The sequence below is a fragment of the Mizuhopecten yessoensis genome, unplaced genomic scaffold (assembly GCF_002113885.1).
Source record: "Mizuhopecten yessoensis strain PY_sf001 unplaced genomic scaffold, ASM211388v2 scaffold9423, whole genome shotgun sequence".
In the NCBI taxonomy this organism is placed as follows: domain Eukaryota; kingdom Metazoa; phylum Mollusca; class Bivalvia; order Pectinida; family Pectinidae; genus Mizuhopecten; species Mizuhopecten yessoensis.
This window is the reverse complement of record NW_018408040.1, coordinates 214,259-228,413: the sequence shown is the minus strand read 5'-3', so window position 1 is coordinate 228,413 and position 14,155 is coordinate 214,259. Positions and strand designations below refer to the sequence as shown.

The 14,155-nt window shown below is 38.8% G+C and overlaps 1 protein-coding gene across 1 annotated transcript; it reads left to right on the top strand.

Moving 5' to 3' along the window:
• Positions 1-7,671: 7,671 nt before the first annotated feature.
• Positions 7,672-10,347, top strand: LOC110458072. Its single transcript, XM_021509627.1, has 2 exons — positions 7,672-7,847; positions 9,867-10,347. The coding sequence occupies exons 1-2, from the start codon at positions 7,790-7,792 to the stop codon at positions 10,280-10,282; spliced, it is 474 nt and encodes a 157-aa protein (XP_021365302.1). The 5' UTR covers positions 7,672-7,789; the 3' UTR covers positions 10,283-10,347.
• The last annotated feature ends 3,808 nt before the right edge of the window (positions 10,348-14,155 follow it).

The following is a 14,155-nucleotide window of genomic DNA, read 5'->3' as shown; positions in this document are numbered from 1 at the left end:
ATTTCAAAATTATTATCCTTTGTTGACACGACAAGTATTGTATTTCACTTAGGTTACATGCTGATTTCCACATCACATCTAAATAAAAGAATAAAACTACCAGTACCTATGCTATAACTCAGGTCACCGTTATGGCCCCTGGGCCTCTTGTTATGACATGCAGTGGTATAAATAAGGAATGGGCATGCCACCAAACAATTGATTTACACGGTATTAGCTCACCTGCCCGAAGGGCAAGTGAGTTTATGCCATGGCGTAGCGTCCGGCGTCAATATTCTACTTAAAGAACTCCTCAATAACCAAAAGGCCTAGGGTACTGATATTGAACCTGTAGCATGCTGGGATGATTTACCCTGACCCACTTTCAAGGTCACAGGGGACAAAATTCTTAACATCTTCAAACGACTTCTCAATAACCGACAGGCCCAGGGTACTGATATTGGGTAGGGCGTAAGAATTGTACCTGCTGCCCCCAATTGCTTTTTGTAAGAGGCGACTAAATTTGGGACCTTATCTCTTCTCTCCTTTCTAAATAACTTTCTTCTTCCTAATGTCTCCCTTGACAATGCCTCACTTTTGGCCATTTGTTGAGTGTTCGCACCTGTGAGGAAGGCTTTGTGTTCTGTCCCCTGGCCGAGACATACCGAAGTCTTTAAAAATGGTAGTTTCTACTCCTGCTTAACGCTCAGCAAATTAGGAGTGGGACGACTGGTTCGCCCGTTGTCAGTATAGTGTGACCGGGTGGGGCGTCCTGTTGGGTGTCTTCGGCAGTATGTTTCAGTGAGGTAGCACTATAAAGTCGGCATCAGTTTCGCGCTATCACAAGGAGAGGAACACAAACATATCGCAGCCTCCCAAAATACACACACATACACTACACGCATGCATCTTGCACACAGGGGAGGCCGTCCTTAAATGAGCTTAGCTGTTAATAGGACGTTAAACAAAATCAAACAAACAAACAAACAAGCCTGAAACATGTTGGGATTAAGGACTGCCAAGTTTGTCAAAATGAATGACCTTGACCCACTTTCAAGGTCACAGGGGTCAAATGTCTGAAAATCTTCAAACGACTTCTCAATAACCGAAAGGCCCAATGTACTGATATTGGGCCTGTAGCATGCTTGGATGAAGGGCTACCAAGTTTGTTCAAATGAAGGACCTTGACCCTCTTTCAAAGTCACAGGGGTCAAATGTCAAAAACTTCAAACGACCTCTTCTCAATAACCAAAAGGCTCAGGGCACTGATATTGGGCCTGTATTATGCTGGGATGAAAGGCTTACAAGTTTGTTCAAATGAATGACCTTGACCCACTTTCAAGGTCACAGGGGTCAAACATGTTAAAATCTTCAAACGATTTCTTAATAAGCAAAAGGCCAAGGGTGATGATATTTTGCCATTAACATGCTGGGATGAAGGTCACAGGCGTCGTATGTTTAAATATTTTAATAGGTTCTTATGAATCAAACACTGATATTCTGCCTCTAGCTGTATTTAGTCCACTTTTAAGTTAACATGTGTGAGCTTAATACCAGGTGAGCTATGCAGGCCCATTGGGCCTCTTCTTGTTGTTGTAGATGAGGGGGCAAAGAACCAAACGATTGATCGACACCTTGTTGTAGTCGGCATCAGTTCCGCGCTATCACAAGGAGACACACACGAACATATCGCAGCCTCCCAAAACACACGCATACACTACACGCATGCATCTTGCACACAGGGGAAGCCGTCCTTAAATGACCATATATGTTGATAGGACGTTAAACACTACCATACCAAACCAAACCACACTAGGGGAGGGGCAGTGCATTCAACGAATGATTGGCTCCTTGTTGTAAATAACCAAATAGTTGATTGACACCGTATTGAACAAACGATTGATTGACAACGTGTTATTGGAAAGGGGGCAAAGAACCCATTGGTTGATAAACACCGAAATGTTGGGGTGGGGGTAATGAACACAGCGATTGATCGACACCATGTTGTAGGTGAGGGGGCAAGGCACCAAACGATTGAATGACACCTTGTTGTAGGTGAGGGGAAAGGAGCCCATCGATTGATCGATACCTTGTTGTTGGGGAGGGACACGGCACCCAATGATTGATTGATCGATATCATGTTGTAGGTGATGGGGCAAGACACCCAACGATTGATCGACACCATGTTGTAGGTGAGAGGGCAAGGCACCAAACGATTGAATGACACCTTGTTGTAGGTGAGGTGGCAAGACACCAAACGATTGGATGACACATTGTTGTTGGGACAGGGGAAAGGTTTGATCGATACCTTGATGTTGGGGAGGGACGAGGACCTCCAATCATTGATTGACAGAGTGTTGTAGGCGAGGGAGCAAGAAAGCCCAGTCGTCATTGATCGACACCTTGTTGCAGGGGAGGGGCCAGTGTACCCAACGATTGAATGACACCGTGTTGTAGGAACCAAAGACATATTATCGATAGACAAGAGAAAACAAACCAGACTGGTCGTGAGAAAGGGATCACACAAACATTATTCCAGCTTCATCATTTACACCAAAGGGGTTTATTTATGCATTTTTATTTTTTTATTAGATTTTCTATTTACATTTTTATATACAACGTACTCAAGGGATCAATAACCTCAACAGCCTCTATTTTGCTAATTATTTTGCATGTTCAGGAATATTAATAAAACAAAAGGCATGCTCTATCGCACTTCATCTTCATTAGAGCCATTCTGTCTAATGGAACAGTGGGTTTTGGTTTCATTATACATTCATGCAAAAACACATAGAGACTTGGTTCCTGCCTCAAATTAACTTTTGAGCGTCAAATTATTTATACAGTTTTTTGTAAACTGTATACATTACTCGGCCACAATCCTACCATATGATAGTTGTTATTACCTGCTTTACTTTCAGCTTTTATGGTTATTACAACAGGGTAAATCGATGTCAGTATAACATGACGGAGTGAAACACTGGGTGCCTTCATCAAGGATGAAACAGTCGGCGTCTTATCTGAGCTATCGCAAGGAGGCGAATACATCTAAATAATTATATTGCCTCCAGAGTTAAACATTAACTAGGCGTTTTTGAGGAATTGTGAGATTCGAATACATTATGTTGAAAGAGTTCTGCTTTTTAGCTCACCTGGCACGAAGTGCCAAGTGAGCTTATGCCGTTGCGCGTCGTCCGTCCGTCCAGTGTCCCGCTTTCGGCGTCAATATTTTACTTTAAACGACTTCTTAATAACCGAAAGGCCTAGGGTGTCGATATTTGGCCAAACTGGAATGAAGGGCTACAAATTAAAGTTTGTTAAAATTAATGACCTTCTCCCATTATCAAGGTCACAGGTGTCGAATATGTTAAAAACTTTAAACATCTTCTTCTCGATAACCAAATTGCCCAGGGAGATGATATTTGGCCAGTAGCATGCTTGGGTGAAGGGCTACCAAATTTGTTCAAATGAATGACCTTCAATTATATTCAAGGTCACAGGGGTCAAATGTCTTAAAACACCTTTAAACAACTACTTGTCAATAACCACAATGCCCAGGGTGATGATATTTGGCCAGTATCATGTTGACATGAAGGGCTACTAAGTTTGTTCAAATGAATGACCTTCACCCATATTCAAGGTCACTGGGGTCAAATATGTTGAAAGCTTTAAACAACTTATTCTGAATAACCAAAATGCACAGGGTGATGATATATGGCAAGTAGCATGCTAGGGTAAAGGGCTATCAAGTTTGTTCAAATGAATGACCTTCATCTATTTTCAAGGGCACAGGGGTCAAATATGTGAAAAACATTAAACATCTTCTTTTGAATAACCAAAATGCACGGGGTGATGATATTTTGCCAGTAGCATGCTGAGATAAAAGGCTAAAATGTTTGTTCAAATGCATGACCTTCACCCATGTTCAAGGTCACAGGGGTTAAATACGTTAAAAGCTTTAAACAACTTCTTCTGAATAACCAAAATACCCAGGGTGATGATATTTGGCCAGTATCATGTTGAGATGAAGGGCTATCAAGTTGGTTCAAATGAATGACCTTCACCTATATTCAAGGGCACAGGGGTCAAATATGTGAAAAACATAAAACATCTTCTTTTGAATAACCAAAATGCACGGGGTGATGATATTTGGCCAGTAGCATGCTGAGATGAAAGGCTAAAAAGTTTGTTCAAATGCATGACCTTCACCCATGTTCAAGGTCACATGGGTCAAATACGTTAAAAGCTTTAAACAACTTCTTCTGAATAACCAAAATACCCCGGGTGATGATATTTGGCCAGTATCATGTTGAGATGAAGGGCTACTAAGTTTGTTCAAATGAATGACCTTCACCCATATTCAAGGTCACTGGGGTCAAATATGTTAAAAGCTTTAAACAACTTCTTCTGAATAACCAAAATACCCAGGGTGATGATATTTGGCTAGTAGTATGCTGGGGTAAAGGGATATCAAGTTTGTTCAAATGAATGACCTTCACTTATATTCAAGGTCACATGGATCAAATATGTTAAAAACATTTAACAACATTTTCTGAATAACCAAAATGCCCATGGTGATGAGATTTGGCCAGTAGCATGCTGGGGTAAAGGGCTATCAGGTTTGTTCAAATGAATGACCGTCACTTATATTCAAGGTCACAGGAGTCAAATATGTTTTAAACATTAAACAACTTTTCTGAATAACCAAAATGCACAGGGTGATGATATTTGGCCAGTAGCATGCTAGGGTAAAGGGCTATCAAGTTTGTTCAAATGAATGACCTTCACCTATATTCACGGTCACAGGGGTCAATTATGTCAAAATCTTTAAACAACTTCTGAATAACCAAGAGGCCTTTGGTGATGAAAGTTGGCCAGTAATATGTTAGGATGAAGGGCTAACAAGTTTGTTTAAATAAATGACCTTGATTTATATTAAAGATCGCAGGGGTCAAATATGTATAAAACCTTTAAACAACTTCTGATGAACAACCAAGTGGCCTATACTAATGATAGTTGGCCAATATCATGCTGGAATGAAGGGCTAACAAGTTTGTTCAAATGAATGACCTTGACTCATATTCAAGGTCACTGGGGTCAAATATGTTGAAAACATTTAAACATCTTCTTCTGAATAACCGAGAGGCCTAGGGTAATGATATTTGGCCAGTAACATCCTGGGATGAAGGGCTACTAAGTTTGTTTAAATAAATTACCTTCTTCCATATTCGTGGTCAATATATGTTTAAATCTTTAAATGATTCGTTCTGTATAACCAAAAAGTCCAGGGTAATGATATAATGCTAGAAGCATGCTGGGTGGGAAGACTATAAATTCTGTTCAACCTAATGTCCTTGTTCGTCATTCAAGGTCACGGGTGTCATATGTGTAAATATTTTAATAGGTTCTTATTAATCAAACACTGATATTCTGCCTGTAGTTGTATTTTAGTCCACTTTGAAGATAACACACACTAACACTACACGCATGCATCTTGCACACAGGGGAGGCCNCAGTAACATCCTGGGATGAAGGGCTACTAAGTTTGTTTAAATAAATTACCTTCTTCCATATTCGTGGTCAATATATGTTTAAATCTTTAAATGATTCGTTCTGTATAACCAAAAAGTCCAGGGTAATGATATAATGCTAGAAGCATGCTGGGTGGGAAGACTATAAATTATGTTCAACCTAATGTCCTTGTTCGTCATTCAAGGTCACGGGTGTCATATGTGTAAATATTTTAATAGGTTCTTATTAATCAAACACTGATATTCATGGGGACGCAGATCCATTTTTGTCTCTTCCAGTTCCCGTTCGTAGAAGGAACGGACGAAACCCCTCAATTCTGACATTAGTCTCTTCTTATGGTCATCCAGTGAGATTTAGCAGATCTATTCTTTTTCCAAAATGGACAGGTTGTCTGGTCAATGAAACATGTAGACTTTCAGTCACCATCTTCCTCTTTATTCAGAGTCACTACATATAACTTCGTCATCATTACTTTCATCATTCTTATCATTCTCATCAACGTGGAAGTAATGTTTAGATTACTAATTTTATCATTGTAGATGTGGACATTTGCTGAAAGGCCTCTTGTGTCACTGGAAATGCTTTGCAACATCTTTCAAAAGATTGCGTGCCCCCTGAGTTTCTGTTTCCCATGTCCATAGAAGCCAGATATTGTATTACATCCGCTGTGAATATGTAATGGGTTAAGGGTTTAGCTACATCATCAGATGATCCAAGACCTAAGCAGCTAATGATAGAGTCCCTCCGTTTGATAGCAAGTGTGCCCTGGTTTCTGTCCCCAGACTGGGAAATACCGAAGTCCTGAAACATTGTAGTTGTTATTCCCTGCTTAATGTTCAGCATTTAGAAAAATGGCAACAACTGGTTCATCCGTTGTCAGCATAATGTGACCAGACGGAATGCTGTGCTGGGTGCATTGGGCATGGTATTTCAGTGAGATAGCACTATAAAATCGGCATCAGATGCGCGCTATCACAAGGAGGCAAGTACACCAATAGGCCCGGTATCCGGCACACATACACATGCACGCTTACAAAACCCACATAGAGGCACGTCGTTAAATTACCTTAGCTGTTGTTAGGACGTTGAACTAATTAAAAACAAACACAACCAATCATATGATTCTGGCTGATGCAAGGACGATAAACCCGAAATAAACAAAATAATTGACCAGACATTTCAAACCATGGTTGTTTCAACTAAGTTACACTGGTTGAAGATGAAAAATTTGCGTCCAAACCATTAAGGGTGTCATCCTGATCTTTTCCTTTGCAGTCAGCTTGCGGTTATCCTGTTTTTTGGCAGCAAAAACATAACATACCACTTGTCGTTCTAATGCTTACCTTAATCAAGTTTCTATACTAATAAATAAATTCCCTGAAGCAAAGATATGTATTTTTTGATATACCAAACGACGGGTGGCGGCCATTTTGATTTTTCGCGTCTGTCCGAGTTAGCGCACGAGGTTCACCCCAGCTCATTTTAATCAGCACCTTCAAATTGATTAAAATCAACTTTCAAACCTTGGTCCGGGAAACGTGGTCACGGGACACCATTGTGGGAACTCTACTAATAGGCATGGATTTGAAACTTGTTGAAATAAAATACATTATTATTCGCTGCAGATGCCAAGGACACCCTTTAACATATGGCTGATTGGCTGCATAGCGCATCAACAGCCATGGTCATTTGAGGAAGTGCCAGAATGTATGCTTGCATGTGCCGTCAGGCAGCCATCTTTTATTTTGAGAGCTCATATTTGTTATCACGATTCCTCAAGTAGTGTTTGACAGACTTTTTCAAATTTCATTTTGTAGATTTCCCTATGGTTGTGCATAATTTATTTTTAAATTGTTTCTTTTAATTGGCTAGTAATCTTTATTAATTTATGATTTGTAGAGCTAAGTTTGGTTGAAAGGGTTAGCGTCGTGTTCACAACTAAGGTCAATTTAGTACGAACCTCTATGAGTCTTATGTATGCGTGAGTGCTGAAGGCAGGGTGTTTTGTTGAATTGAGCCAACCATCGAGATAACACGTTTTTAGTCAACGGTTTGGTTATACTTGTCGACCTTCACCTGAGATATGGTGGTCGTATCAACACCGGCATGCGAATGACTAAGTCTTCTTATCTGAAAAATACGGTGGCCTATCGTTGCGATAAAAGACTATGTAATCCGACATGTTTACTCTGTATCCTCGTGAGGTTATGTAAACATAAGAAACGATCGATCAGCTCAGTATACATGTATTGAGTAGAATAGCAAGCCGGACATCAACATGGATACGACGTACAGTTTATTTACTGTCATAGCAGTTTTAACTATCTTTCACTGCGGTAAGTTAAGCATGTGAAAGTGTGTCTTTAGCTAAAGTTATATACAGAGTATATGTTATAATATCTTTGTGTAACGGAACTTGTCGGTTGATATTTATTGCTTTATTTGTCATACAAATGTAAATCAGTATTGTATTCATGTGTTTGTAATTCTCGATAGATTGCAACCGACAGAAAGTAGTCGTTGTTTCAACATGCATACATGTACTCTCTTGATAAACTTCCAATGTGAGCTCTTAAAGGCCTCTGGACCGCTGTTTTTAATGTTAATATTTATAAAATCTAATTGTCATTTCCTTGCCGATTACTTAAACACGATTCTGTTGGAAATATGACTTAACATCAAAATATATGCTTGTTGTTCTGTCCATGACTTCTTGTGATAATTTCCTCGTCAAGTAAGAAACAATTCCTTTGGCGCGCTATCACAAGGAGGTAATTACACCAACAAACCTGCCACTAGCACACTTACACACATACACGACACATATGGAAGCACGTCCTTAAATGTCATGAGGACGTTAAACAATCTAAAAACCAGCCTTCGGTGCGCGGGCATACGTGATTTATAAACTCTTTCAGCTTCAGATTTCTGTCCATGTTGGATCTATTTTTGGCGATTTTGAGATGTCGGTTCTAGATAGAAAAACAAATTTAGAATTGTTTCATATATTGTTGTGCATGCTATACACTGTTTTATTGTAATAATTCATTTTCATCAAATAAAGGAGGAAATACAAATATAAGTTTCCTATTTTATATTGCGCGTTGTTTTATAAATTTTATCAAGAAACGTTCAATTAAATTTGCAAGATCGGGTTCAAAATGCTGAATTATTAATCGTCATGTACTTCGCTCATTTGAGAAGAGACAGGTATGGCATTAATGTCATTTTGACATATTTGTATTTACTGAAATTATATTTAATCAAACATGTGAACAATTGGAGCGAGTGAGATCTTTTTCTGTATTGATAAAACAAGTAGTTATATACTCTTAAATAGTTTTTTGTTGTCTATGTAAGAATGCCTTTGTTAAGCAATCCAAAGTAAATGATCACACACACAAAAATGACAAAAAATACGAGTGTTGCACAATACACCCGCCGATGTCGTTATTGGATTCTGATTGAGATTTATGGTTAATTTACCCGCAAGGAAAATGTATATGATTTTTTCCGAAATCCGCTCTGATATTGGATACGGATTTGTATTTTCCTCATTTTCATATAACATTTAGCGTTGCATGTTAATGATGTCAGATTATTTTGGTCTCTCGATTCAGTACAAGAACTTAATTTCTAATGAGTTAATTCCGGCTTATTGTCCCTGTTTGCTAATCAGGAGATATTGAAGAAATCGAGAACAAGGGACATGACTAAAAGACTAAAAAATATATGCTGCACCGATTGCAACAATATATCTGTCTTCTTTCTTTTCTTTGTATTGTCTGTCTCCCTAGGCATCCGTCCTCATATGATCCAACATAAGGTTTATCTTTACAAAAGCATTTATCCTGTCAAAAGGACTCAAAACATTAACAATAAAAGCTTATACAACCTTTAGTTTACAGATAAATTATGTATAATAATTCGTAATATTACATTTCCACTGCACAGAGCCTTGATGTTTCTACTGGGCCCAATGTATGTTATTTTCGTATTACATGCATTGGACCATTGTGACGTCGCTACGCTTATGACGTCATAACTGTAACGTTGGAGATTGCACTGCTCCACTGTCAACTGGTGGCTGTTCTCTGTATGGTTTTTTCCTGACGTTGAAACGTGTTCAAACTAATATTATGCCTTATTTCTGCGTGAACTGTAAGTTGATCAACATAAAATGTAAATGTAAGTGTTGGTTGTCATATTTTTGACATGCATTGGTATGTTAAACACCAATGCATGTCCAAAATATGACAACCAATCCTTTAATAAATAATAATAAAACTTAACATATTGCCAACAATTGTTGACGCCGTTGCATGTAATCCTAATTATAATGAAATATTATTCAGCTCAAGGACAACAAGTTGTGGTGACTGCACCTGACGAGATCACTCCGGGGGAGACAACTCTCACAGTAAGATGTGCACCATCAGATCCTCACCTCTGGAAGTCCGTACAGACCATGAAACTTTATAAACGAGCCGATAACATGGTTTCCAATACCATGCAGCAACCGATTGTATCATTTTCCTACAACAACGGAAAGGACACCGATGTAACATGGGAGGACCAGGACCTTCGTCAGAGATACGGAGTGGACGTAAATGGTAATTTAGCTTCTGACAACCCCTTCCTATCACTGACCATCGACGGGCCGAACACACAGGAGAAGGACGCTGGTTCATACTGGTGTGGCTTAATGGGAACATTCGGCAATGGAGAGTTTCTCTATATAACCGGCAAGAAACATATAGATGTTGCCTAACGTGATGTTTCAATAACATCTCTTTGTCATTTTGTATCCAATAAACAAGATTTTTGCAAAGCAGAGATGGATTTGAATTTTTTCACTTAACTTGGCACATGTATAGCAGTGTAACATTACCCCCCTGATTGCTTTTCTTGCGACAGACGTAAGATATAGAAATAACAGCGTAAATATAGTATGTAGTATAATTGTATACAATGCAAAGCTATCGCATATAAATAGCGCAAGATATTAACAGATCAATGTCAACACTGACAGGTTAGCTTAAATGTGAAGTTCACCTCATCTGGTACTCAATGCGCCAAGAATAGTCAGTTGCTTTACCGAGAGGTTCACCATCAGTTAAAATGTAAGAATAAATCAAATGATGAACGCACCGGGAAAATTGTCGAGCTGAGGTTATTTAGTTGGCCACCATTAGACAAATCTTTTCTTGTCGGGGAAATTTACTATATCCTCCTTGAAATGGTGCATTTTATGTTGCTCAAGTAAACAAACATAATGTCATCCAAGTTCCTGTCACTTGCACTCGCATTCAGTGGTAGCAACCATGTAATTGGCCCTTTATCTATCGGAGTTAAAAGATCCATCTTTAAAGAATTCCAGTAAGCTGACGAACCACGGATACCCTTCATGAAACCAAAGAAATGTCTTCTCTGAGATATTGTTATGTAAGGTTTTAGGAACGTGTTCCAAGATCGTATTATTTCAGCAATGAGAATGCCTTATGTGAGTTTCTCTTTTCAGTGACATTAGTTGCCGAGCAAAGATAAGATAAATCTAATTGCGATCGAGTGTCGGAAGATATTAAACGCACTTGAAAGTATTGCATAACTGTAATAATGTTTTGTTCGTAGTGATCTCAAACAACAATCTCCATTTGGATATAACGCAGGAAATGCCAACTGCTCTACAAACCCCAGGAAACTGACAGGTGTCGGTCATCGATAAATTGCGTATAGTTAATTTTTGGTAACTCGGATCAACTTGAATGACATAGGTTTCCGGCAGCAAATCTTGATTTACAGCCACTTGTTTATAAGATGAAACAAACTGTGTCTCTTTCTTTAAAATCTAAATTAACAACACAAGGAGTATTGGTTGTTGATTCATATGCTTGAAGATCAATATTGGAATACTAACAAATTATTGCACTTAAGCCATTGCGATGTTTCTGGCAATGAACTTGCACAAGGACTAAGCCATAGTGAGCTTATGCCATGGCGCAGCGTCTGGAGCATCATTGGCCAAAGTGTTCTCAGTTTTGTATAAACGGAGGGTTATGGTGCCACTGGGGGCAGAGGGGCGGGGCCAAATAGGGGTGAAATAGGTAAATCTTTAAAAAAATCTTCTCAACCAATAGAAGGATTTTAACCAAATTTGTTCTAGAGCATATTTGGACAAAGTAACCTCAAGTTTGTATAAACGGAGGGTGTGGCCCCTCTTGGGGCAGAGGGGCGGGGCCCAATAGGGGAAATATAGCAAATTCTTTAAAATCCTTCTGTAGGAATGAAAGGATTTGTTCCATATTTGGTCTGAAGCATCATTGGGTGAAGGGGAATCCATTTTGTATAAACCGTTGGTCTGGCCCCCACAGGGGCCTCAGTGGTGGGGCCCAATAGTGGTGAAATAGCAAATTCTTAAACATCCTTCTTCTTCTGTAGGAAAGAAAGGATTTGTTCCATATTCGGTCTGAAGCATTCTTGGGTGAAGATGAACCAATTTTGTATAAACCTTGGGTCTGGTCCCCAACGGGCCTGAGGAGCGGGGCTCAATAGGGGAAATATAGGAAATTCTTTAAAATCCTACTTCTTCTGTAGGAATGAAAGCATCGTGCCGTGACTCGAACCCGCAACCCTACGGTCACGAGCCCGGCGTCCTACCACCAGACTACCGTGCCTCCTGCATAATGTAACATTTGCACCAACTTCTGGACCCGAATCTCGTACAATCTCTTTCCATGAGTGTTTCATTATGTGGTTAGGAACTGAAGTATAATAAAGTATTTTGTTGCATGATGCACATTCATGGCTAGGCCTATCCTTTATTTTCTCCAAAAATGTACTTCTAGGAATCTCGCCGGCAGTCTTTAGTGTTCTTATTCATGGTAACCGCTTTTTGTCATTGCCAATATTCGCATGTGAATAACCATGCACCATTGACACCGTAACCATCGTCTCACCTCTGCAGGATTTTGATTTCTTCACTGGTGACTCTGTCTCTACCTTATTCAGGCCAACCCGACTGAAATTTGTGACTGGCTTTGTTGCAATTAACAGTAATGGAGAAGAATGAGGTTGGCAATTACACAAACTGTTTGATCTGACAAATATGTAGTGATTACCTGTATTGTCCAGTGTCACATATGGACAAGAAGGGAATGGGTTTTGCTCATAAAATCTTGGGAATAATATCTGCCAAGATATGGTATTGCGAAACCTGCTGCGGATATAAACAGGTACTTGAAGTAAAGTCGCAGTAACTTCAATTTCTACTTCTGAAATCCACGATGACAGATCCATATTGTGTTATATTATTGAAGTGTGTCAATACACTGTTGACATATATGTTATAATGCATCTGCATCCTGTTTGAATCGTTGAATTTCTTTTTGGATTATTTAAATATGTTCTAGCTTCATTGCTATATGATCATGCATCGATCTTTCTATTTCCATACAAGTACTTATGTTGCTGTTCCATTCGAATGTTTTGTGCAATTTGACTCCTGTATATGTATGGTAATTTTGATGTCGTCCCGACTTTGAGTATGATGAATATGTATAATCATTTAAAGAAATGTAATGTTTTCTCATTCATCATTTATCGATTATTTGAAGTAATACTTGTATCTTCTGTTTCTTGATCACACATACATATTGGAAACAAAATATATATCATACATAATTTCTATTTTTCAGCGGGGACTATTAATTTCTGTTTAGTTCCAGATTTTGACATTTGTTGCCTATCACTTTGAAGAGCTTTCGTGTGTTTGCTTCTGTCGGAATATACCAGGCGCTTATTACAAGCTCTATGATAACTCAGATATAGATTTCCTTTTCAAACAGGAATAACATATAACCTGAAGGCGTTCCAAATTTCACACGGGAATCACATATAACCTAAAGATGTTCCGAGTATGAATCAGGCACTTTTGAGGTTCCCGAAAGGGTAGACTGTTATATTATAAATTGCTGTTGATTGATTTATATATTTGATGTCTGACCATCGACTACCGTAAATATTCGCGTATAGTATGCACTTTTTTAAGGAAAAATTAAAGTGTCAATAAAGGGGTGTGCGGATAGAGTCCAGGTCGCGTGATAATATTTACCGGCAGGAACTCATTACGTCAAATACATGCAAATTGAACCGATGATAATAAACATTAGAGTTTGAAAAATAAATATGAACCGGCTCAAACAGCCAAATACATTCCGATCTTTTCATTTCAAAGAAAAATTGCTGAAATCACAATTGTTTTGTGTTTTTCATGTCTCGTGAATTTGGCCGTTGTCGTTATCGTCGGACCTGTTTGAGTAACTGCCTTTAACAACGCGTACACACTGCCGATATGCATATCGATGTCCAATTCAGTCAGATTTGCAGACGATCAGAAAACTACTTTGAATCGTGTATTTTATAAAAAAAAAAAAAATGAAAGATTTATCCGTATATAAGATTGAATCTTCCAATTACCTGTTCTGCCCATGTCAGGTGACAACAGATATTTGCCACATGCTTTCTTATTAATTCCATGTGTTGGCGTGGTTACCTAAACAGCTTGTATATATACACAAATAAAAAAGTGAAGCACCGCCACGTGTTTTTTAAAAAATGATACGATTAGTATCAAAAGATAACGGAA

Excerpts from the sequence above, each read along its gene's own strand:
- LOC110458072 (XM_021509627.1), top strand. The coding sequence starts at position 7,790 with ATGGATACGACGTACAGTTTATTTACTGTCATAGCAGTTTTAACTATC. Across the intron at positions 7,848-9,866 it reads TTTAACTATCTTTCACTGCG|CTCAAGGACAACAAGTTGTG; the intron begins GTAAGTTAAGCA and ends AATATTATTCAG.